The sequence below is a fragment of the Halichoeres trimaculatus genome, unplaced genomic scaffold (genome assembly GCF_033239565.1).
Source record: "Halichoeres trimaculatus isolate MK-OKI-2021-1 unplaced genomic scaffold, fHalTri1.1 fHalTri1_scaffold_5, whole genome shotgun sequence".
Taxonomy (NCBI): domain Eukaryota; kingdom Metazoa; phylum Chordata; class Actinopteri; order Labriformes; family Labridae; genus Halichoeres; species Halichoeres trimaculatus.
The window spans coordinates 18,141,489-18,167,286 of NW_027437183.1; the positions used below are offsets into that span (position 1 = coordinate 18,141,489).

General features: G+C 41.5%; 1 protein-coding gene across 1 annotated transcript; it reads left to right on the top strand.

The window, feature by feature from the left end:
- The first annotated feature begins 1,454 nt into the window (after positions 1-1,454).
- On the top strand, positions 1,455-25,174 carry dnah10 (dynein axonemal heavy chain 10). Its single transcript, XM_074669703.1, has 74 exons — positions 1,455-1,626; positions 1,925-2,082; positions 2,169-2,399; positions 2,576-2,766; positions 2,906-3,101; positions 3,190-3,384; positions 3,493-3,663; positions 4,088-4,264; positions 4,373-4,531; positions 4,656-4,819; positions 4,901-5,052; positions 5,136-5,300; positions 5,390-5,597; positions 5,711-5,867; positions 5,954-6,433; positions 6,510-6,668; positions 6,772-6,888; positions 6,979-7,081; positions 7,195-7,373; positions 7,471-7,682; positions 7,840-7,996; positions 8,109-8,342; positions 8,413-8,535; positions 8,628-8,861; positions 8,944-9,167; positions 9,258-9,527; positions 9,655-9,838; positions 9,941-10,075; positions 10,911-11,063; positions 11,260-11,448; positions 11,673-11,819; positions 12,060-12,251; positions 12,345-12,463; positions 12,552-12,710; positions 12,817-12,952; positions 13,062-13,184; positions 13,261-13,392; positions 13,470-13,686; positions 14,027-14,146; positions 14,284-14,429; positions 14,510-14,662; positions 14,758-15,018; positions 15,095-15,267; positions 15,367-15,460; positions 15,654-15,821; positions 15,976-16,164; positions 16,754-16,925; positions 17,012-17,215; positions 17,305-17,385; positions 17,559-17,756; positions 17,857-18,018; positions 18,129-18,303; positions 18,568-18,749; positions 18,857-18,993; positions 19,073-19,290; positions 19,417-19,638; positions 19,781-19,928; positions 20,047-20,326; positions 20,438-20,667; positions 20,752-21,025; positions 21,100-21,204; positions 21,329-21,483; positions 21,566-21,720; positions 21,843-22,026; positions 22,118-22,318; positions 22,605-22,814; positions 22,947-23,042; positions 23,138-23,309; positions 23,392-23,523; positions 23,647-23,858; positions 23,941-24,108; positions 24,223-24,403; positions 24,482-24,627; positions 24,715-25,174. The coding sequence occupies exons 1-74, from the start codon at positions 1,455-1,457 to the stop codon at positions 24,859-24,861; spliced, it is 13,125 nt and encodes a 4,374-aa protein (XP_074525804.1). The 3' UTR covers positions 24,862-25,174.
- Positions 25,175-25,798: the final 624 nt, after the last annotated feature.

Here is a 25,798-nt window from a genome sequence, read left to right on the forward strand (position 1 = left end):
GACACCATATTCGAATCATTAAAAATATTCTTTCTCTCCGATAAACTGTCTCACGAAAGCAATCTTGTTTTCTTGGGATAAGTGTTTCAAACCGTCGAAGAAATATTTTCAGTTTCAAATGACCACTGCAGGAACATTGTATTAAGAAAGCTGCCTCCCAGTCTAAATCCAGGGTAGAATTTCTCCCTCTGCGTCTATCTCGCGATATACCGTCAGCGCGAGACGTTTGATGGTTTCCTAGCAACGTGAAACTGCACACGGATCTACAACATCAAACTTGGTGAGAAATGACTCAAGACGAATCAAACAGCACCGTTGTAAACTGTTATACTTGATTTTTTAATTCGTCGCTGTCAAAAAGACATGGCCCTCGACGATTTGCGAGTTGCGTGGATACGACAGCGGGTATGTGCTGGTTTCAATTTACCAGATGGCCCAAACTGTTTCGATGAACTTCTCAGTCGGGAGGATGGAGAGGACGAAGAAAAAATCATCCGCTTTTTGAACGTTGTCTCTGATGAAGACAAGCTATCCTGTCTTCTGTTTTTTCAAACAGTTAGAGAGGAAGAAATTATGGTTGAAATCCCAGTTGGTAAGTTGTCAGAAAAAGATTCTGTGCTGTGTTCAATGTTGTTACATCTAATCTGGTGATTTTTTAATAAAATAAATGCCTCTGAAATCTTTTTACATAGAAAATGAAGATGGAGAGTTTGACGTCCCCGAAAAGAGGACAGAAGAAGAGTTAGCCTTACAGTCAGGGGAGGCAGAAGAACAAAGTCCGGGCCACGTGAGATTTTACCTTTTCGACACCATCGTCTAAAATGCTCTTCAAATTGATGGTGTGACTGAAATCTATCATTTGAAGAGCATTTTGAAAAGAGTTCTGTCAAACTGTTAAAAAGTAAAAACATAACTCTCTGTAACCACCATACGGTTTTGTGTTTTTAGAAGATGGAGGTCCAAGTTGTTTATCACACTGAGCTTAATGTGACAGTAAATGAATACCCAGAGAGATGTTTAAAATCTGGAGTCTTCTACTTTCTAAGAAGTACAAAGGGTAAGATTGCAGTGCTGTTTCACTACCATTAAGCTGTTATGATCCTCTATTGCATGAGATAATTAAGAGATCATTATCTGCATTTTCTACAGAGTCCATTGTTGAACCAATGGACATGAATGAGGCCAGTGTTGTAATGCCCAAGCTTTTTGACTTTGGTATGGAAAAAGGACACCCTCTTTGTGTGCTGCAGCAAAAACTTTCCAACGTGAGTACAATGCAAATAATTCTCGCAGTACTAAAAGCAAACAGAATCAGCCCAGCCAAAACTTAGTATACCAGCACACAAACCTCAAGATGAATATTGCATACCAAATATCTACGATATAAAAAACTGTGTTTATGATTTCCCTCTGCCTTTTTCCAGGTGTATATACTCTTGTTAACTGCGCACCAGATGAGGATCAGTAGTGATGCAGGTTCTGGTCTTAAAGAGGTGTGCCAAGAGGCTGAAACGAAGAGTTCGGGGAAGTCAAGTGGACCCGTCACTATTCGTGACGAGTTGCTCAACCGGACTCACAAGTTTTTGGGGCTGAACAACACAACTCTTGCACAGCTTCGGATTCAAGGTGGGGTTTTGTTTAAAGACCTACACAAGGCTTGCTGTTGTAGGGGAACTTATCAATCAACAACCCCTCTGAATTCCCCATTCTCAAATGTATTGTTTGCACATTTAAACCTCCACCAGCTTTGATCGAGCTTTGATGAAAAAAAGCCATTTAGGTGGAGAAAGCACACAGCTTGCTACTTTCATGAGAGACTGGTAAAACAGAGAATAAAATAAGCCCCAAACTAGCAATGCATGCAGATATTTTTATTGCATTTGACATTGCATGGTCCATCTAATGTTCAGTCTCTTTGGCACAGAGGAAATTAAGCTGCACATCCCTGAGGTGGACCTGAAACCAGAGGTAGATGCACTACTTTCTGATCCAGAGCTGGTCCAAGAGTTAGAACAACATGCTATGAACTGGCAGACACACATTACCATTGTTGTCGAGGAGCAGCTAAACAAGAAACCACAGGTTAGTGAACCTTCCTAAAGTCAGAAGCTTTTGATGTCAAGTCCTCAGACTCATCTGAAACATTTACTTATATTTTTTTCATTTAGGGACCCACCCCTTTGGCTGAGATCTACTATTGGCAGGAGCGTGCATTTATCCTGAGTTCTTTGGAGGAGCAGCTCAAACAGCCTGTGGTAGATAAGATTCTAAAGGTGCTTACCAAAGCAAAATCAGGTGTTGTTCGGACGCTGTATGGAGCAGTCATGGAGCTCACTAAGTACTCTGTGGAAGCAGAGGATAATAGACGATTCCTAAGCACCCTGGAAAGACATTTCACGGTAAACTTTTTGTATGAATATGTATTTTTGTTGTTTCCAATGAAATTTTTTTTATCACCAACAGCTATTAGTGACAAAAAAAACAGAAAAAAAGACTTACAAAATGAAAATACTGACTACTTTACACAGCATGTCAACTAATTTGAACAAAGAAAAGTAACCACTGTCTGTTTTAGAATCTGGCAAGTGGAGCAAATTTTGGTGTGATCCTGGATACCATCCCAGAGCTGATGGAAAGCCTGCAGATTGTGTGGCTAATCTCTTGTCACTACAACACAAATGAGCGAATGGTACCCCTGATGGAGCGGATTGCTTGGCAGCTTTGTGATTGTGTGGATCTGGCAATTAATGTTCACACACTATTCAAGTATGTGGGCATTTTGCATTTAAAGTACAGATTAAAGCTATGTTCCTCTTCATTAATGTCAACTTTTGTTAACATTCAGATACATTCATTTATAGGAATGTGTTGTTGAGTGGTTAAAGATCTACCTTACCTTTAACAGGGACAAAAAGGAGGCCAAATCCAAGGCGCATGATGCAAAGAGGGTTTTAGACCAGTGGAGGTCATCCTACTTTAAAGTGCGTGCCGAGATTGAGGAATCCGGCAGGGATCCACGTTGGGAGTTTGACCGCAAGAGACTGTTTGAGAGGACAGATTACATGGCATCTGTCTGCCAGGACCTGAGTAACGTTCTAAAGGTCAGTAAAAAAAAATCATAAAGTGTCTTCTCTCACCCTATAACTGGCATTTGAATGTATAAAAATAAAAGATCGATTCATGGTGCAGACTTTGGAAGAGCTCTATAAAATTTTTGGCCCTGAGCTAAAAGCTGTGACTGGAGACCCAAAAAGCATTGATGAAGTGCTTTGCAAAGTGGATGCTTTGGTTTCACCCTTGGAGGTTGTCGATTTTAATCCCTTCAACATCTGTAAGATGACCAGCTGGAAAATGGTCATGCAGGAATTCGACAGCACAGTTCAGGTGAGTTGTCCAATTGTAAGTCCCTCACAAACTACAGTGGAAACATCAGAGTGTGAGAGTTTGTACCAAAAAATACTTTCCGCTCATCTCTTTCACGTGTCTTGTCAGTCTATAGAGGGAGAGGCCATCAAACTCATCGACCAGTCCTTGAAAATGCTGCGCTCTTCAGCTGTTGGCTTTGACATGCTCATCAAATTCAAACGAACCTGCTCCAGAGAAGTCATCAACAAGCATTTGAATACAAAATTTAACGACATCCTGACCCTGTACCACAAAGAGGTACCGTACCACAAACCAAAATGAAGTGTTTATATTTGACTTGGCACCTGTCATTTTGCTTTTGTTTCAATTAAATTCATTTTTTAAAATCTAAATCAGAATCTGGTTCATAGCCAGATATGTGTGCACATGCAGGGTTTTTGACTCTGATTCAACATTTAACTTATTATAAGAGGTTTGTAAAAGACACTTATTTATATATTGATGGGGAGTGCAGAAGATGCTGTGTGATATAAGAATACATGGTTATTCATATGACATGGCTTTGTACAATTATATACATGGTCTAACAGCTTTAAATTCAACAATAGTAACATGATGCAAGTAAGAGGAGGTCATTTATGTGAAAATAACTTGTGGTTAAGATAATTGCTGTGGTTGCAATAAGTGTTTGTTCAGAAGCCTCCTTCCTCTTTTTTTTTAGCTTGAGACCGTAAATGGAATATTTGAGGCACAGAAGGACCAGCCACCATTAAATAAAAATGAGCCTCCTATGGCAGGAGCCATCAGATGGGTGAGATCTCTCTTTCACAGTCTCAAAAAGACCATCATTCCCTTCTTAAGAGTGACAGAGATGGCTAAGTGTGCTCTGTCTAAAGTTGTGAGTATTATCACTGCATCCAAGTTTTAAAGAGTGTGTTCAATGCACTAATCAGATGACTAAATGATGTTCAAAACTGTAATATGACTCTTGCTGGATTATACTCAGGTTAAAGAAATGTATGTAGAATTGACATCCAGGATAGGAAACTATGAGGCACAGAAATATAAGGACTGGCTGAGAGAGGTAGAGACCAACTTGCCTGTGCTGATGAAAAATACACTGTTGGTCATGTGTAGCAATGAAAACCAAACCCATGGGAAAGTAGTGAGTATCATTTTATCTCTTTGTTAAAGAAACATAATGATAGCTTCTCACAAATATCATGCAAAATGTAGTCACACAAAGTATTCTTCATCACCCTCTTTCCCCTTTTTGTTTTTATCCTAAGGATGTCACTCCAACCGAGGGTGGCCAAGTGGGTGTGCGTTTTCTTGTAAACTATCTGCCCAAGATAAAGGAAATAATTTCTGAGACAAAGAACTTTGTGTCACTGGGATTTTCTGTGCCTTATCTGGCTCAAACAGTTGCCCTACAGGAAAACAAATTCAGCAGGTAATGATACTAACAAACACTCCAAACCACAAATCCACGATATGATGAAACCACCTGGTCTCACCTGTTTCTTGTCTGTAGGTATGCTCATGATCTCAACAACCTCATCAACTGCTACCATTCTTTGATGGACAGTCTGAGTGGGGTTAAGTCTGTCATGTTGGCTAAACAGATCAAAGTGGTCACAGAAGTGATACAGCGTGGATGCAAAAGGCTTAACTGGAACTCTTCTGGTATGGTGTTCAGAGAAGCCCTATCATGTGAAAAAATGTGCACTGTCTCTAATAATCTGAGTCAAAACTGTGTTTGGTTTTAGTTGTCCCTGCCTTTATCAACCAAAGTGTTCAGGCTGTTTCCAAGCTGGAGTCAGTTGTCAAACAGATTCAGAAGAATGAGCAAGAGATTGAGGCCAACTTGCAGTACATAGGGATGACTTGCTTACTTAAGTGTCCAGTCCCGGAAAAATCCAATGACTTGCCAGGTAGAACAAGTAGAAGGATCTGAATAATTGGATGCAGTGACTGTATCAAAAGAATTCAAACCCGTTTCCTCAATTGTGTGATTTTTAAGGTGTCAAGGAGTTCTGTGGGCGTATTGAGCAAGAGCGGGCTGTGACTGTGGATTTGTTGAGTAAGAAATATGCTGCAGTTGGACCCCTCATTACTGAGACAGAACATTTGATCTTTGAAACCAGCAGTGGCAAAGCCAAAAGTATGGCAGATTACTACAAGTACTGGGAGCAGAGGGTGATGGACTCCATTGTGAAGATGCTGCTAAGGTAACTACATGTTATCAGGGTGTTGTGATTAGCACTCAGTAACACTGTTCTATTGTCCAACTCCACAACACACATCAACCATTGAAACATTTTTTTTCCACTGTCACATTTAGGAACTTTCAGGCTTTCAACGAGGCACTTTTGGGAAATACTCCTCTTTTCCAAGTTGATGCCATCGTATCTGCCCCCACAATTGTACTTCAGCCTCAAAGCAATGAGATCTACTGGCTGCTTATGCAGTGTATTAGAGACTGCGTAGAGAGCTCTAAGGTAGGGCCATCATGATATCTAATGTCTCATTGCATTAAAAAAGAATTTACTATCTTGAAGTGACAGTTGACTTTTTTATACTCCAGAAATTTGTCCGTTGGATGCACGGTACCTGCATCGAGTGTCCTCCACAACCCACAGGTGTTGAGGATGAGACTGTATCGTTTAGCTTCTACAGTGACATATGTCAGCATCCTCAGGTAAATGAGAGCACCATGAAAGTGTCCCAGAACATCCAGCGGCTGCTCTTCTCTGTGGATCGCAACCTGAGCCACTGGAAACACTATCTGCTCCTGTGGAAAAAGAACAAAACTATTGTCAATGAGAAGTTTGCTGCAAAAAACCCATCCTGTGTCATGTATGATGATAAGCTGCAGTCCCTGTCTGGAATCATTCAGGAGGTGTTGAAGGAGCCTTTGTTCAGGCATGAGCACATCATGCACATAAATCTTGAGCCCCTGGTTCTTGCTGTGCGTGACAATGCTGATTCCTGGATCAGTTCACTTGGTGCCTTGCTCCACAGGCCAACTAAAGAGGATCTCTTCAACCTTAGAGATGAACTCGTGGTACTGTATCATTCTGCACTGTTTGTGGCATGTGTTTCTTTGCAGGGTGGCTAACAATTATGCTTTTATTCAACAGCAACTCTCTGCAAAACTTAAACAGAGCCCTGACACTTTTGAAGATCTGAAGTCTGTCCTCAGCACCATCTCAGACATCAGGGACATGTCTCTGGATGTAGAGATGAGATTTAACAGTATCCAGGAGCGATACAGAACACTGGCCATGTACAAACTTCAGGTACTGTATGTATGTTAAATGCCAGTTTCTTTCTTTCTGTAATTAAATAACAGATTTGTTATAATTACCTTTATACATTTGTTTGACTTTTTAATTGGTCAAGGTTGGAGAAGATGAGCTGGAACTAGTTGCCTGTATCAGCCAGATGTGGAGTGATCTATTTACAGAGTCCAGACAAGTGGACCGAAGTCTGACAGCTGTCAAGAAATCATTCACCAAGGTGAGACATCAAACCAAAAGAATCAAAAGTAATTTTTTTTTGCTGTTAAACACACTTCTGTGCATATTTTCTTCTTCTTTACACTTACAGATAACAAAAGAGAAGATAGAAGAGTTTCAACAGGAGACGTTTATCTTCACAGAAAGCTTTAACATGCATGGTCCTGGGGCTGTTGGAGATAATTTGGAGAAAGGTACCTGTGTGTCCTAACCCTGCCATGGATTTTATTAATAAGAAGAATTGCATACATGGAGTTTATAGCTAGAGTGTGGCATACTCATAGTCTGTTTCTTAATGTGTTTGCAGGGCTGTTTATAATGGGAAAATATGAAGCAGACCTTGCCAAGCTAGTTGCAGAACGACAGAAGCTTGGGAATGCTGAGAAGCTGCTGGACCTACAGGTCACCGTGTACCCTGAAATTGTTCGCATGCAGAAGGAAATGGCTGGCTTGAGACAGATATATGATGTCTATAAAGCTCTGAAGGTCAGATGTAGTTACTGTCATGTTGGGGACATAATAGAGTTGTGGCTTTAGTTTTTTTTTTCTTGTATTTAATGTGTTTTTTCCTGGTGCGTCTCAGGATGCAAAGGCAGAGTGGTCACAGACCTTGTGGGTGGATTTAGACATCCAGCTCCTACAAGAGGGTGCTGAGGGTTTCATCAAAAGACTGAGGCAGCTGCCAAAGGACGTGCGAGCTTTACCAGTGGCCTTCTTCCTTGATGGGCGCCTGAAGGAGTTCAAGGAGTCTCTGCCTCTTCTGCTTGACCTGAAGAATGAAGCCCTCAGAGACAGGTCAGTCTGCAGATTGACTCCAGAGCTATCTGACATCCAAACAGACAATGATCATGATGGTGGAAAAAAATGTTTTGTCATTTTGGTTGTGAAATATAATATATTGTATGGTATGATTAAATTAAATAACCTTTGCTTCTTATAATTTTTACCAAAGACACTGGAAGGAACTAATGGAAAGAACCGGAACCAGCTTTGAGATGAACACTGAAAGCTTCACTCTGGAGAACATGTTTGCTATGGAGCTTTATAAATATGCTAATGTCATCAGCGACATAGTTACCTCAGCCATAAAAGAACTCAGTATTGAGAAGGCAAGCTTTCTTAATTGTAAATGATCACAAACTTAAATGAAGGATCAGCTAATCCTGTCGCATCTTGAGCCTTTACAAAATCGTCTCTGTGTTTTTATACGTGTGCCTCCAGGGGGTGAAGGAGGTGGTGGAGACCTGGGAGAACATGAAGTTCAGTGTGCTGCCTTACTTTAAAGGCACTCAGGAACGCGGTTCTATTCTGGGTGCAGTGGATGAGATCCTCCTGAATGTGGACAACGATGCCATGAATTTGCAGAGCATGGCAGGCAGCCGCTTTGTTGGACCTTTCCTTGGGACCATTCAACAATGGGAAAAAGATCTGTCCCTCATTAGTGAGACAATAGAGGTCAGTGAGATCCCTCAAATGATGCTTAAGCTGCTCCCAAAACCCTTACAAGAAGATCATTTTTAAACAGGTTTGGTTGCTGGTGCAACGAAAATGGATGTACCTGGAGAGCATATTCATTGGTGGGGACATTCGCTCACAGTTGCCTGAGGAGGCCAAGAAATTTGATAACATCGACCAAAGGTTTAAAGAAGTGAGTGCTACATTTATATTATTCAAATGAAAGCAAGTTAACTTATTAGATGACATCCCAGTATGAATGAGTCTGATTGATTTTTTTTGTAGATAATGAGTGGCACAGTGAAGGCTCCAAACATCAAGAAAAACTGCCTGATTCCAAACCGGCTAACAGACCTGCAGGCCCTGAGTGATGGTCTAGAGAGGTGCCAGAAGAGTCTCAATGACTACCTGGACTCTAAGCGGAACGCATTTCCCCGCTTCTTTTTTATCTCTGATGATGAGCTGCTCAGCATTCTTGGAAGCAGTGACCCTGCCTGTGTCCAGGAACACATGATCAAGGTACCAGGGATGAGGAGGATCACTTTTTGCTGGGTGTGTAGGAGATGTTTTTCATCCTAGTTGTTTGTCTTTGCCCCTTAAGATGTATGACAACATAGCATCCCTGAGGTTTGATGTGGACAGCAATGGGGGAACAGTTGCTGGAGCAATGGTATCTGCTGAAGGTGAGGTGATGGAGCTGAAGAAAGCTATTCCGGTGGAGGGTCGGGTGGAGGAATGGATGACAGGAGTACTACATGAGATGAGAAGAACAAACAGACTCATCACTAAGGAAGCTGTCTTTCGTTACTGTGAGGACAGAAGCAGGTGTGTACAGATACTCAGGAAATTTTTTCAAAGTTTTCAACCAGATTAAAATGATCCTCTGAAAATCGAACCCTCCTCTCTCCTTCTCAGGGTTGATTGGATGTTGTTGTACCAAGGCATGGTGGTACTTGCTGCAAATCAAGTATGGTGGACCTGGGAGGTAGAGGATGTCTTTAAAAATGTGAAGAAAGGAGACAAGCATGCATTGAAGAACTACGCCAAAAAAATGCACCAGCAGATTGATGAGCTGGTCACGCGCATTACTCAACCGATGAAGAAAAATGACAGAAAAAAAATCAACACTGTTCTCATCATTGATGTCCATGCAAGAGATATTGTTGACAGCTTTGTGCTGAACAGGTAAACTTTACCACTACCACCACCAATCCTGACTTTTTCCTTTTCATTTGAAAGCGTAACTCATGTGGTTGAATACAAAGCTAGGTAGATGTTGACGGTAAATTAACTTGTTTTATTCTTTTTCCAGTATAATGGATGCTCGAGAGTTTGAGTGGGAAAGCCAGCTCAGATTCTACTGGATCCGAGAACATGACAACCTATTTGTGCGTCAGTGCAGCGCTTCCTTCTCATACGGCTATGAATACATGGGGTTGAATGGTCGATTGGTGATAACCCCATTGACCGACCGAATTTACCTCACCATCACACAGGTCACTTTTTTCTCAATAAATACACTTAATGAAACTTTCATGCATAAACAAGTAAAAAAGACTTGGTGGTTGGATGTTAGCATGTGGGTGTTTGTAATACAGGCTCTCTCCATGTACCTGGGTGGAGCTCCTGCTGGACCAGCTGGTACAGGAAAGACGGAGTCCACCAAAGATCTGGCCAAAGCTTTGGGTCTTCTCTGTGTGGTTACAAACTGTGGTGAAGGGATGGACTATATGGTAAGAAGCCACATCTGCAAGTACCAGCAGCAACAGAGATGACTAACTGATCATATATGGACAACATCAACATCTTTTGGTTTACTGACTGTTGACTGACTGTTCTCAAACCTCAAGTTCCCAATTCAAGTTTTTCTATTCTGATTCTCTGTTTCTTTGTTTGTTTTGGAGCCAGAAGTTTGTCACAAGTTCTTTTATTTCTTTCCTGGCTCATAGCAATTTTTCAATCCCCGATAGCATAACCTGCATTTTCAGATGTTATCCTTTTAGACAAGGCAAGGCCAGTTTATTTATATAGCACATTTCAGCAAAGCAATTTAAAGTTAAATAAAATCCAATAAAAAAAAAAACAGATAAAGCACAACAAGATACAAGATTAAAGACAACAAAACATTTTTTTTTTTTAAAGTTAACCCTCCCCCTTCAAAGGGGGAGGGGGTTACCAGGCAAATTGCAAATTGCTGGAGTGCTAACTTCATGGAGCGAGAATGAAATTAATTAAGTTGTTGAGAAAGAACACTGGATGATAAAACAAAACAAAACATGTAGTTCTTCAAGTTTAAATTCACATTTGAGTCTTTTGTTTTTTTTTTCTCAAAATGACAAGTCTCACTTGTAAACCTAAAATGAAAAAATGAAATCTTGGCAAGTGTTTATGTCCCATTTCTCTTAAAACTTGCCTTGATAGACTTAAAATGAGCCACATTAACCTGTCACATCTAGAAAAATGACTTCTTTTAGGGTATTAAAAGACAAAATGAGACTTGAATTGTTTAACATTGCTTTTTGCTGGTATCACTTGAACACATATTTTATACCTGTTCTGTGTTTGCAGGCTGTGGGTAAGATCCTTTCTGGACTTGCCCAGTGTGGAGCTTGGGGCTGCTTTGATGAGTTCAACCGTATCGATGCCTCTGTGCTGTCAGTTATCTCCTCCCAAATCCAGACGATCCGCAATGCCCTTGTCCTGCACCATAAAAGGTTTACTGTGAGTCTGATGTGGTTTTATGGAACCCGTTTTTCATAGATTGGAAAAAAAAGCAATTTCATGGGAGTTGAATGGTATTTAAACTGTGATAACCTTAGTTGTTAGCTTGCTTTATCCTTAAACATTAACAAATTTGACTTTTTTCCCTTACACTTTTTCCTTTCACTATTTGCTCTCGTCACTCTTTTCTAACTAGTTTGAAGGGCAAGAGATCAATCTAGACGACCGTATGGGGATTTTCATCACCATGAACCCAGGTTATGCAGGACGCACAGAGCTGCCAGAATCAGTCAAAGCCCTCTTCAGGCCTGTTGTGGTCATCGTGCCTGACCTGCAGCAGATCTGTGAGATAATGCTCTTCTCTGAAGGCTTCCTCATGGCCAAGGTAAAAAGTACATACACAAGGAATAATCTATATACAGATAATGCTCACATTTGAGCTCTAAATGCATGAATCTATATTGTTATGATTTAAGAATATTCTAATTATTGTAATCCTGGGAAAAAAAATGCACTTTCTACATTATCATTGAAAGGTTAACAGTTTACCAGCTGTAAAAGTCAGTTTCCTAGAAAAAGATTTTACCTTGTCTCTGTCATTCAATTCAGGTGCTGGCAAAGAAGATGACAGTGCTGTACAAGCTGGCTCGTGAGCAGCTATCCAAACAGTCTCATTACGACTTTGGTCTGCGAGCTCTGAAATCTGTCCTGGTGATGGCAGGAGAGCTAAAGAGAGGCTCACCAGACCTCAATGAGGTAGATGTGTTTTATTTTCACATTGAAAATCACGTTTTCTTTCCCCCTCACTTTGAACATAAAGTAATTCATCCTTGTTCATGAGCTATATTAAGCAGCTTGATTGTAAAATGTATGGAAGTAGTGCACACTGCCCAGTACATGATGCAAGATGGTCATGAGATTTATACTTAATAACAATTGTTTTTTTTCTGATCTCATGTCAGCCATTCACAGTCATTTTGTCTGTTATTTTCTCAGGATGTGGTGTTGATGCGTGCTCTCAGAGACATGAACCTGCCAAAGTTTGTGTTTGAGGATGTTCCTCTGTTCCTTGGGCTAATCTCAGACTTATTTCCTGGGCTGGACTGCCCTCGTGTTCGCTATCCAAACTTCAATGATGCCGTGGAGCAGAACCTACAAGACAACAAATATGTTTTGACCCCCAACCAGGTGGCTCATCTGGATCTTCAAGTTCATTCTCTAGATACAAGCTCTCCTGTTCAAATGGAGACATAAACAAATCTTCGTGCTCTGTGTTTTCAGGTGGATAAAGTGGTGCAGATGTATGAGACCATGATGACCAGACATACTACGATGGTTGTGGGCCCAACTGGTGGAGGGAAATCAGTTGTGATCAGCACATTATGTCAAGCTCAGACTAAGTATGTGCAAACAGAGCTGATGTCCAAGATGAACCTAAACTCTAATCTTTTATGTTGACAGTTAAAACTGTATTTATCTCATCATCAGAATGGGATTACATACCAAGATGTACCCTCTAAATCCAAAAGCCATGAGTGTCATCGAACTTTATGGCATTCTGGACCCAGACACTCGAGACTGGACTGATGGGATTTTGTCCAACATCTTTCGTGACATAAACAAGCCCACTGACAAAAAGGAGCGAAGGTAAAAGAAACATAGTAGACAAATTCATCTACATTCATACATAGAAAAGAGGGAGAAAAATATCTGTGTTTTAATACTTTAATAAAGCCTGAACATTGTGTCACAGGTACATCCTGTTCGATGGGGATGTGGACGCCCTGTGGGTGGAGAACATGAACTCTGTAATGGATGACAACAAGCTTCTCACACTTGCCAATGGAGAACGGATCCGTTTACAGAATCACTGTGCCCTGCTGTTTGAGGTTTGTCTGAATCTCTACATTATCATTAACAGAGTTTAAGTGTACAGTAGATTACTTCACACATCTGTACAAAGAAGCAGTCTGTCACTGACGTGAGGAATCATTTCAGGTCGGAGATTTACAGTATGCTTCTCCTGCTACTGTGTCCCGCTGTGGCATGGTTTTTGTGGACCCTAAAAACCTGAGATACTCCCCGTATTGGCAGAGATGGGTGATCAACAGACCTGACCGGGTAAGAGAAAAAAAAAAAAATGTTATGACTGCACTTGCATATGATCTGACATCAAGTCTGTTTTTGTTTTTACCAGGAACAGGAAGTGCTGAACCAACTGTTTGAGAAATACGTGCACAGCTCTATTGATATGATTGTGGACGGGATTGTTGATGGCAAACAGGGCAAGAAGCTCAAGACTGTTGTACCTCAGACAGATTTGAACATGGTCGGTCCATCTCACTCATTGCAAATGCAGTCTAGTGTAAATATGGTTATATGTCTGTGGGATGGCTGTGTTTTCAGGTGACTCAGCTTTGCTTGACACTGGATGCGCTGCTTGAGAGTGAGACCAGCCGTGCGGATATCCTGGAGTGTTACTTCCTAGAAGCCCTGTACTGTTCACTTGGGGCCACATTGCTGGAGCCCAGTAGGATCAAGTTTGATGAGTTTATCAAAAAGCTTTCCTGTTTGACCTCAGTGCATGATGAGAAAAGCCTGGCAGGACCCGGTGAAATCCCAGGTAACAAACGAGAGATGGGGATACTTAGGGGGGATTGTCTTAAGGATATTAGGAGGATATTAAGTAAATAAAGAAATGTAGCACTTGCGGTAAACACATGCTAAGTGGTTGCAATTGATAGGCGGAAACATCACTGCCTAATCTGGCACAGCAGATTCTTCAGACTTTGAACTGTATAGAAACAGTAATCACAAGACCAAGATAATTATCTGTTTTTTTTAGTACCTCTAAGTGAACTGATTGTAAGCACAAGCAGATCACTAAAGATGAGAGTGAAAGTGTCCATAACATGCTATATATTTTTATTCATTGTGTTACCTTCATGTCTTCATTCATCCAGGATACCTCCCAACCCTCTATGAGTTTCATTTTGATGGATCACTTGAGAAGTGGGTTCCCTGGAGTTCCCTGGTTGCCAAATACATCCACAACCCTGAATTAAAGTTTGCTGATATTCTCGGTAAAGTTAATTTATATTAACTGTAAGGCAAACACAAATCAAATGTCCTGAGTATGCACTGTTTATTTAATGTAAAACTTTTTCTATAATAAGACTCTTCTCCCACTTTATCCTCTTCACCTCCATATTTGCTTTAGTGCCAACTATCGACACTACGCGAACCAGCTGGATCCTGGAACAGATGGTGAAAATCAAGAGGCCTGTGCTTCTCGTTGGAGAGTCTGGCACCTCCAAGACTGCCACGATTCATAATTTCCTGAAGAATCTCAATCCAGACGCTACAGTGAGTTTACTTTCTAAGAATCATTGCATGATTTTTTTTTATTCTCAATTAAATTTAAATGTCTTTCCTTTTTTTCCTAGATTACTCTGATCATCAACTTCTCATCTAGAACAACTTCAATGGACCTGCAGCGGAACCTGGAGGCAAACGTGGAGAAAAGGACGAAAGAGATCTATGGGCCTCCAATTGGAAAGAGACTCCTGGTCTGTATGGATGACATGAATATGCCAAAGGTAGGCAACTCTTCACTCCCAACCAGGTGTATAATTTGATTCTCTTTGGCACTTGTGTGTTTGATCTGAATGTTTTATATCTTATACTCATCCAGGTGGATAGTTATGGCACACAGCAGCCTATCGCACTCTTGAAGCTGTTATTGGACCGAGGAGGCATATATGACAGAGGGAAGGAGCTCAACTATAAAATCCTCAAGGACCTTGGATTTGTTGCTGCAATGGGAAAAGCTGGAGGTGGGAGGAATGAGGTGGATCCCCGCTTTGTCTCGCTCTTCAGTGTCTTCAGCGTCCCCTTTCCTGCTGTGGAGTCACTCCACCTCATCTATGCTTCTATTCTCAAAGGCCACACCAGAGTGAGTACATCCTCACAATACAGGAATCTATATTATTCACATGAGTATGATTTATTAAACTCCTGAAATATTTCAGACATTTGAGGATGCTGTTCAGAAAGTTTGTGATACAGTCACTTCCTGCACATTGGAACTGTACAACAACATCATCAAAGATCTACCACCCACTCCCTCCAAGTTTCACTATATCTTCAACTTAAGGGACCTTTCAAGAGTCTACAACGGGCTGACTCTAACAAAACATGACAGGTCTGTGGTCATTCATCCTCCTGTTTACAGATTGACAAAGATGATGTAGTGTCTGCCCTGCTCTTTAAATGTCTTTGCTTTATTTAATTTCTTGTACAGGTTTTTGAGTGTCACTCAATTTGTGCGTGTCTGGAGAAATGAGTGTCTGAGAATCTTCCATGACAGACTCATTGATAAAACTGACAAGGCTCTGGTAATTTTATTCATAGTGATACAAAATTCCCTTTATGTTTTCTTTAATAATGATTATATTTTCTACAAACACAATATTGATGGTTGGTTCTAAAACTTTATTTCATATGAATGTTCAAAAGTTGTTGTGAATAAAAAGTTTTCCAGTTGTAAATTTCAGTTTTGGATGTCTCAATGTGTTTTTTTATTTTTAGGTTCAAGGACACATCAAGAACCTTGTTGAGGAACATTTTAAGTCAGACATGGAGGCAGTCATGAGGGACCCAATCCTGTTTGGAGACTACAGAACTGCCCTCAGTGAGACTGAACCGAGGGTCTATGAGGACATGCAAGACTATGATGCATCAAAAGCCCTCTTTCAGGTTGTATCAAGTTATTTCAATAGTTATTAACTTTAACAGGTGGTGAGATGGTATGTTATAATAATACAATCTTTGAGCTCTGTTGTGATATTTCCACAATCAACATGTTTCATTTTAAAGAGAGAGCCCTAAAGATGTTGTTTATGTCCTGCAGGAGATCCTAGAGGAATACAATGAGAATAAGTCAAGGATGAACCTTGTCCTGTTTGATGATGCTCTGGACCATCTGACCCGCGTTCATCGCATCATTCGCATTGATCGTGGCCATGCCCTGCTAGTCGGTGTTGCGGGCTCTGGGAAGCAGTCTCTCACTAAGCTTGCTGCCTTCACTGCTGGCTGTGAGGTAGTAAAATCTAAAAACAAGGGTGTTATTTAAAGCAAATGTTACAAAGATTAAAGTTAAAAAAAACTTGATATTTATGAAGGTGGTCCAAATGTGTGGGTACCAAAGCAGGTACTTTTATGGGAACCAATCGAATCCTTTCTTAGTACCAGGTACAGATTTACGTAAAATTGACAGGTAACCAAACGTGTATTGTCACTGTGAGAGGAGTCGAAGAGTAGCTGATTTTGCATACTTGACATGAACACAGCATTGGAAGGTTATATATTAAAGAATAAATATGTTAAATTTAAAAACTTTGAGATTTTATGAATAAATAAATTGATATTTTTACCACGTTAACACAAAAAAGTACCGAAATTGGTACCTTTGAGTACGGATACCAATTGCCAGGTACCAGGCATCAGAACTGTATCATTTTAAATGTGAAATGTACCCATCCCTAACTGCCAATATATTAGAGTTTTGACTCAAGTCAAAGCATCAGCATTGCGTCACCCTCTTGGAGCATTTTCATTCCATAATAGATTGTTTATTGTCAGCATTACATTCTGATGAAATAATTCCCAACAAAATCTGCTTTTCCCAGGTGTTTGAGATAACACTTAGCAGAGGATACGGTGAGTCAAACCTCCGGGACGACCTGAAGGCGCTGTACCTGAAGCTTGGGATCGAAAATAAGAAGACAGTCTTCCTCTTCACTGATGCCCATGTTGCTGAGGAAGGCTTCTTGGAGCTCATCAACAACATGCTCACCTCTGGTTAGATGTCACTCAAGTCTGGAGTTCAGTAAATGTATTTTTTTGAAGTTTGCAGCAGTTGTATTCTGATCCTGCTGTTTTTTTAGGAATTGTTCCTGCGTTGTTCCCTGATGATGAGAAAGAGTCTGTTCTCAACCAGCTGCGGGACGAGGCTCTAAGGATGGGATCAGGTCCCTCGAAGGAGAGTGTGTGGCAGTATTTTGTCAACAAGAGTGCCAACAATCTTCACATTGTTTTAGGCATGTCACCAGTAGGAGACACCCTGAGGACACGCTGCAGGAACTTCCCAGGTGAAGTTTAGTGTCAGACTTATCTTGATTTTAATTTTTCAAACATTTCTAATGTCATCTCGTAATCTGTGCCTGTTTGTGTGCTTCAGGATTGATGAATAACACTGTGATAGACTGGTTCCTGCCTTGGCCCCCACAGGCATTGCTTGCTGTAGCTCAGTCTTTCCTTGGTGTGTAATTTTCACATAATTTGGTCTTTTAAATGCTCTTTCACAGAGATTTACCTCTACAGAGCAGTTTATGGGCTTTTATTCTACTCTATTTGAATTGTGGCTGTATGTATCTGTTATCAAGAGCTGAATCTGGGGTACTTTCATGATAATATTTCTCTTTTTCTATACAGGGGAAAGTCCAATGATTCCTGAAGCACACTCTGAAGCAGTAATAGCTCACGTGTGCATGGTTCACCGCTCTGTGGGTGACTTCAGCAAACTTTTCCTGCAGAAACTCAGGCGTTGTAACTTTGTCACTCCAAAGAACTACTTGGACTTCATTAACACATATTCAGCCCTGCTGGAGGAAAAGGACCAATCTATTCTGGGTGAGAAAACAGCACCTGCTGTTGAATGGGGTGTCAGGCTGCTGGATATAAATGTTTGTAATGATTTCAGAGGCTGTTAATTTGCTCTCTCCTGAACCAGCTCAGTGCAAACGCCTGGAGGGAGGTTTGGATAAGCTGAAGGAGGCCAGTGAGCAGCTGGCAGAGCTGAATGTCAAACTAGCTGATCAGAAGGTGGTCCTCGCTGAGAAGTCCATAGCCTGTGAGGCCCTGCTGGATGAAATCACCACAAACACAACTGTAGGTCAGTGAGTATCTTCACCCCTCGACAAAGAGTTACACCAACATTGTATTATGGATAACATCATCAGACAGAGACGATTCAAAGTACTTATCAACCACATGTCCTTGTAGCTGAGGAGAAAAAGACTCTGGCAGAAGACAAAGCCAAAGAGATTGAAGAGCAGAACAAGGTGATTGCAGTTGAGAAGGCAGAAGCTGAAAGTTCTCTAGCTGAAGCTCTGCCAGCTCTCGAGGCAGCCAGCCTGGCCCTGCAAGACCTAGAAAAATCTGATGTCACAGAAATCCGGTAAGATCTCCTTCTTACTGAGAGATTAATTATCATTCTGTTAGTGAAAAACAGCAGTGATCAGATAAACTGGCTATAATGAAGACATCTGTAATAAAATAATTGTACAGTATGCTAAAAATCACTTCTTTTTTGACATTTCAAAATGATGAATAAAATGCTTTCGGTGCTGATCACTCATTGAAAGGCAGTACTCCGTGCCTGACATGATTCTATTCTTTTCTTTGTGACTGCACTGTCCTGATTGTCATCTTGGACGTACAGATCATTTGCTAAGCCACCCAAGCAGGTGCAGGTGGTTTGTGAATGCATCCTTGTGATACGCGGCTACAAGGAGATTAGCTGGCAGGCAGCCAAGGGAATGATGTCAGAGGCTAACTTCTTGCGTTCACTTATGGAAATGGACCCAGATTCTATAAACAACAACCAAGTCAGGACTGTTAAAGGTAAGCTGACTTTATGATCAAACCTGCCACCAAAATGCAAATATGCATAGCTGTTGTCTTTTGTTTTGGTAAGGAACAAAGTTGTTTTTGTTGCTTTCTCTGGACAGGCTTCCTAAAGAATCTCCAGACAAGTTTTGAGGAGATGCAAGGTATCAGCAAGGCTGGCTCGGGAATGCTTAAGTTTGTTGAGGCCATCATGGGTTACTGTGATGTTGCCAGGGAAATAAAACCCAAGAGAGAAAAGGTAATGCCATGTTGGAAAGTGCTACTTCGCTTTATAGGATGGAAGAAAGTAAGGAGGGTAATTTTTTTCTTTTCTTTAGGTGGCACGCCTGGAGAAGAACTTCTTTAAGAGTAAGCGTGAGCTTGAGGACATTCAGCAAGAGCTCAATAATCTCCAGCAAGAGTTGCAGGCTCTTGGAGAAAAGTACCAGGCTGCTATTTTAGAAAAAGAAACTCTGCAAGCAGAGGCTGAGCTCATGGAGAGGAGGCTGATAGCTGCTGACAAACTCATTTCAGGCCTGAGCTCTGAGAACGAACGGTGGGGATGAAAAGACACAACACATTTTGTCTCAATACTTTACACCATGCGTCTGTTAAATCCCTCAGAGATTTTTTTTTTTTACCTTCGCATGTCTTAACTTATCCCTCCTTTCTACCCACCCAGGTGGACACAAGAACTGGAGGAGCTAAAGCAGCGACGTGTACGCCTCCTGGGTGACTGTCTGTTATCTGCTGCTTTCCTGAGCTATGAAGGAGCTTTCAGCTGGGACTTCAGGAATGAAATGGTTTACCAAACATGGGTTAAAGATGTGCAGGAGAGAGGAATCCCTTTGAGTCAGCCTTTTAGAATTGAAAGCCTTCTTACTGATGAGGTTGAAATCAGCAGGTGAGGCTCAAGTAGGTTTTAAGTGAATAATATGCTGTTTAAATCTGTATTACAGAAAATTTGTTTAACATGTTTTTACTGGTTGCTTTTGGTTTCGTTGGACAAAGTGCTCACTATGTGTTGAATTAACCTTATGTGTTAGATGGGGCTCAGAGGGCTTGCCTCCAGATGAACTGTCAGTGCAGAATGGAATCCTAACAACCAGAGGAAGCCGGTTTCCAATGTGTATTGACCCTCAACAGCAAGCTCTGAACTGGATCAAGAAGAAAGAAGAGAAAAACAACCTCAAGGTACAAAAAGTTTCATGCAGAAACTGTTGATAAGATATCTCCACCTTCAAGTGACAGAATGAATGTTAAACAGTGTCCTGCTGCAACCCTCCAGAATAATTATTGTCTTTGTTCCCAGATCTCCTCTTTTAATGATCCAGACTTCCTAAAGCACCTTGAGGTAGCCATCAAATTAGGCACCCCATTCCTTTTCCAAGATGTGGATGAGTACATTGATCCTGTGATTGACAACGTCCTGGAGAAAAATGTTAAAGGTGCTGCGGGCAGACAGGTCCTAATGCTGGGGGACAAGGAGATTGACTATGATCCCAGCTTTAGACTATACCTCAACACCAAGCTGTCCAACCCCAAATTTTCACCATCGGTGTTTGGAAAAGCCATGGTCATAAACTATACTGGTATGATCCTGTGGCACAGCAACTGTAGAATTGTTTCTTGTCACTTTATCAGCATTTATTAAATGTTTTCTTTCACAATGTAAATTAATCCACTGTATCTGTCATGTCAAGTGACCTTGAAGGGTCTAGAGGACCAGCTGCTGAGTGTTATCATGGGCTTTGAAAAGAAGGAGCTTGAGGAGCAGCGTGAGCACTTGATCCAAGAGACAAGCAACAATAAGAAGTTGCTGAAGAACCTCGGGGACTCCCTGCTCAGAGAGCTGGCCACATCTACAGGAAACATGCTGGATAACACAGAGCTGGTTTCCACTTTGGAGGAGACAAAGTCAAAATCCAGTGAGGTCAGTTCATCAACAATTTACAACTGTAAATATGAAAAGTTTACCTACATAAATTCTAATTTGTTTTGGTCTTGTGACCTCTAGGTATTTGAGAAACTGAAGTTGGCAGAGGAGACGTCTGTTGACATTGATAAACTCAGAGACGGATACAGACCTGTTGCTAAGCGTGGTGCCATCCTGTTCTTTGTCCTGACTGAAATGGCTCTGGTAAACAGTATGTACCAGTACTCTCTCGCCTCTTACCTGGAGGTGTTTGACTTTTCTCTGCGCAAATCTCTGCCTCACATGGATCTGCCTCAAAGACTGAAGAACATCATGAACACTCTAACATACAGTGTGTACAACTATGGGTGTACAGGTAATATACAATGACAAAGTGCATTGTTTATGATTATGCTGTCAATTTACAACGAACTATTGGTGTATTCTCAGGTCTGTTTGAGAGACACAAGCTACTTTTTTCCTTCAACATGGCCATCAAGATTGAGCAAGCAGAGGGGAGGGCTCCCCAAGAGGAGTTGGAGTTTTTTATCAAGGGTGAGCAATCCCAAGAGGTTAAACTGTGCTGAAGAAGATTACAGTGACCATTAATTAGTAAAAGGATTCAACGTGTAGCCCATAATCCAGCCCTTTGTTTTATATTCACACCTCACATGTAAAGGTAATCTATCCCTGGAAAAGAGTGCATGCAAAAAGCCCTGCGACTGGCTCCCAGACCAGGGCTGGGAGGACATAGTGAAACTTGCAGAGCTCTTTCCTGAGCAGTTTGGCTCTCTGCCTGATGATGTGAAGAATAATTCCACCGACTGGAAGTCTGTAAGTGGCCACAGTAACGGGAACCTTAAAATGCATTTCACTTCATCCCTCAAGAGTGTAACCATGATTGATGTCTCCTCAGTGGTATGACTTAGATGGACCTGAACAGGTTCCATTCCCCATGAAATATAAGGAGAACCTGTCAGCCTTTCAGAAGCTGCTGCTACTACGCTGCTTCCGTGTTGATAGAGTCTACAGAGCTGTGACTGACTACGTTGCCACCACCATGGGGGAGAAGTGAGACTGTTTTTGTTACTATAATGCAATATACATGTATAAACTATTGTTGTGTTAATAGTTGACAGAAGGAAACAAAAACTCAAAGGCCTACGTTTAAAATTATTGTTTTTCATTCATAGATATGTACAGCCTCCTGTGATCAGCTATGATGCAATTTATGAGCAGAGCACACCTTACTCCCCTATTGTCTTCATCCTGAGCCCTGGCTCTGACCCAGGAAATGACCTCATGAAACTAGCAGAGAGGTCTGGCTTTGGAGAAAACAAGTTCAAGTTCCTTGCCATGGGCCAAGGCCAGGAGAAGGTAACTGAAACTTTTTTGCTCATAACTTCAATTGGTCAGCATGCGGTCCCACCAGTCATGCGTTAACATAGATGTGTCTTCTGTGGTACAGGTGGCTCTGCAGTTGCTGGATAGAGCAGTGGCCCATGGTATGTGGTTGATGCTACAGAACTGCCACCTGCTGGTGAAATGGCTAAAAGAACTGGAGAAGTCATTAGAGAGGATCACCGAGCCTCATGCAAACTTCCGCTTATGGATCACCACCAACCCCATTCAGGATTTCCCCATTGGCATATTACAGAAGTCTCTAAAGGTGGAACACATTCCCTTCAACTTAGCTTTCTGGTGATGGAAACAAGAAATGTGCTTAAAATATGACATTACTGCCTTTCTGATAAAGCAAAGTGACCATAATTTAAAGGAAACGGAACTACAGTGTTTTAGTGAAATGTTCATCTGCATTTTCAATCAGTGAAAAAGACTTGTTAGTTGAATATTAGATCACAGACCTGTCTTGATGATATCCTATTTTTGTGATCTCTAACAAGGGAGTTTCATATTCGCCTGAGTGTTTTAATGTGCTGTGATCTCTTGTGTAGGTGGTGACAGAGCCCCCAAACGGTCTCAAGCTAAACATGAGGGCCACATACTCTAAAATCTCCCAGATGACCTTGAGCTCATGTCCACATCCAGTTTTCTCTAGCCTGGTGTACGTGCTGGCCTTTTTTCATGCTGTCGTCCAAGAAAGACGCAAGTACGGAAAAATTGGCTGGAACGTACCGTACGACTTCAACGAGTCTGACTTCCTGGTAAATGGCAAATTAACACAAAATCAATCTTGTGGAGACAAATGTTTTGTTAGCTTTTAGTTTCTTGGAAAGAAGCATACTGTTATTTATATTTCACTTGTTTATGATTTAATATTTTACTGTGCTAAACAGGTGTGTATGGAGATACTGAACACATATCTGACCAAAGCTCACAATCAAGGAGACAGCACCATTCCCTGGGGGAGTCTAAAATACCTGATAGGAGAGGTCAGGCAGAATTCATTATGATAACTATCCAATTGTCTGTATTTTTTTGTCTGGCTGATACTGTAAGATTTCTTTATGTGGATAATACTACACAGGTGATGTATGGTGGGCGTGCCATAGATAGCTTTGACCGCAGGATCCTGACTGTCTACATGGATGAGTACCTTGGTGACTTCTTGTTCTACACCTTTCGTGCATTTCACTTCTTCAGCAACAAAGATGTAGATTACAAGATTCCTTCACCAGGGCAGAGAGAAACTTATGTTGGTGAGTTATTTAATTGCTTTTTATACTTCTTTCTCAAATAACGCAGCCTTTGTTTATAAGTTGGACTCTCTTATCCTTACAGATGAGATTGAGAATTTGCCCCTGGCAAATACACCAGAGGTAATGGGTCTTCACTCCAATGCAGAGATAGGATACTACACGCAGGCAGCTAAAGACATGTGGACTCACCTCATAGACCTTCAGCCTCAGACAGGTAGTGTTTGGGATTTTCAATATCAAGGAGGGCATATTTGTTTATTTTTCAGCAGCATCTGTTGAATCATGTAGCCATTGTATGCTTGGCGTCTAACATTCTCCACACACTGTTGTTTCTTAGGGGAATCTGGTGGGAGCATCAGCAGAGATGAGTACATCAGCCAGGTGGCACAGGACATTCAAAACAAGCTGCCCAAGTTATTCGACATAGACGTTATCCGCAAACACTTTGGCACTGACATATCCCCGACGTCCGTGGTGCTGCTTCAAGAACTTGAGCGCTTCAACAAGCTTGTAGTTCGCATGCAGCTCTCTCTTGCTGAGCTGCAAAGGGTGAGGAGAGGGGAAAGGAGGTAGCCTGGCATTAGGGAACTAACAGTTTGGATTACTTCTGAATTTTTTTTGTTCTCTATAGGCCTTGGCTGGGGAGGTTGGGATGAGCAGTGAGTTGGAAGAGGTTGCTCGGGCCCTTTTTAATGGTCACATCCCTGCCATTTGGAAGAAACTGGCTCCTGACACTCTGAAGTCCCTCGGTAACTGGATAGTCCACTTTAAGAGGCGCTTTGAACAGTATAGTTCCTGGGTGAGGGCATACACTGTACTAAAGATAACCACTTACATGATGCCATATGTATTTCTTAACAAACAAGCTAAAAACACATTGAAATGAACTGTACATGTTTTCTCTCTTAAACAGGTGGCTGAGGGAGAGCCAAAGGTCATGTGGCTTTCAGGACTTCATATCCCAGAATCCTACCTGACTGCCCTTGTCCAAGCAGCTTGTAGGAAAAACGGTTGGCCTCTGGATCTTTCCACACTGTACACACAGGTCACCCAGTACCGCACCGAGGATGAGATCAGTGACAGACTGGGACAGGGTAATCGATCAGCACCGCTCCTTTGCAGCACAACAAGAGATGACTGGTTAAGACTAACACAAGTGTTTCTTCCTGCAGGTTGCTTTGTGTCTGGCCTGTACCTGGAGGGAGCTGACTGGGACATAGAGGAGGGCTGCCTGGTAAAGAGTAAACCAAAAGTCCTCGTCGTTGAACTGCCCATTCTCAAGGTCATTCCCATAGAGACACGGCGCCTCAGGTTGCAGGTGTGTAATAAGGGCTCAGCAGGTTATCATAAACGTTCACATACTGTTTCTTAACTGCTGTGTTTTTGTGTGTCTACTGTACCACAGAACACGCTGCGGACGCCTGTGTACACCACATCCTTACGGAGGAATGCAATGGGTGTTGGGTTGGTGTTTGAGGCTGACCTGTTCACCACCATGCACATCTCGCACTGGGTGCTCCAGGGAGTCTGTTTATGCCTCAATACTGACTAAGGACAGATTTGTTGTGGTCAGTTTTGACATGTTAATTCATATTTATGGTAAAGTTTGATTTTAGAGGAGCAGAGAGCTTCTTAAAATCTCTGATGATACAAGATAGATTAGTTGTTTTTTATTTTGTTTTTTGAGAACTGATACAGACTCGTGAGAAAACCAGTCAGTAGATGGCAGCACATAACAATACAGAGCTCCTTATGCTGAGCCATGGCTCCAGGGATTTCTCTTTGGTGTGAAAAGCCTAGAGAAATCAGGACCTTTGAGCCTGCAAGTGTACTACTGAATAAAGATGAATAAAAGTTCAAAACTTTGCTAAGTTATATGTAATTTTCTTTTTTGAATAAGAGTAGGTCCTGATTACTTGTGCTGAAGTTATTAGGGAAACATAAACTGCTGTGTGCAGTGGAAAATGTACCACTGACCAAAGGCTGCTAAAGTTTTCCACTTCACCCAAGTATATTCTCAGCCTTCCCCTGAATTATAAATAGCTCTGTATTCTTCATTTTCACATTTAACAAACAGATCTGGTGCAGTGCTGAGTAATTGAGGCTGCTGAGGTCAGCGTGCACAGCAGGTGAAGTTTACTCTGAAAATTCAACAGCCCCTGGAGGATCTGGCAGCTGGTGGAGAAGTGAGGTCACAGAAATTAAACCTGCAACAGCTCTGAGCCATAGCACGAGGAACATGTATCACATATATCATTTAATTTATGAGAGAGCACCTGTAACCATGTGCTTCACTGTGGGTAACTATACAGAGAAAAGATAAAAACAATTTAGTTTAGTCAAATCTCCTTCCTTTAAAGTCTTCATATGAGATCACTGTTCTGTTATTCTGTTATTACAGTATTGTGTCAACCCTTTCAAAGGCAGAGGTCAAAGGTTAGAAAGACTTCTTTTCAGCTTGAACTGGTACGACTGTCATAAAGAGTGAA

Bases quoted from the DNA above. Each gene is read 5' to 3' on its own strand.
- dnah10 (XM_074669703.1), top strand. From the start codon at position 1,455: ATGAGGATCAGTAGTGATGCAGGTTCTGGTCTTAAAGAGGTGTGCCAA. The intron at 9,528-9,654 runs GTAAACTTTACC...TTCTTTTTCCAG, and splicing joins GACAGCTTTGTGCTGAACAG to TATAATGGATGCTCGAGAGT. The intron at 21,205-21,328 runs GTGAGCAATCCC...TCACATGTAAAG, and splicing joins GTTGGAGTTTTTTATCAAGG to GTAATCTATCCCTGGAAAAG.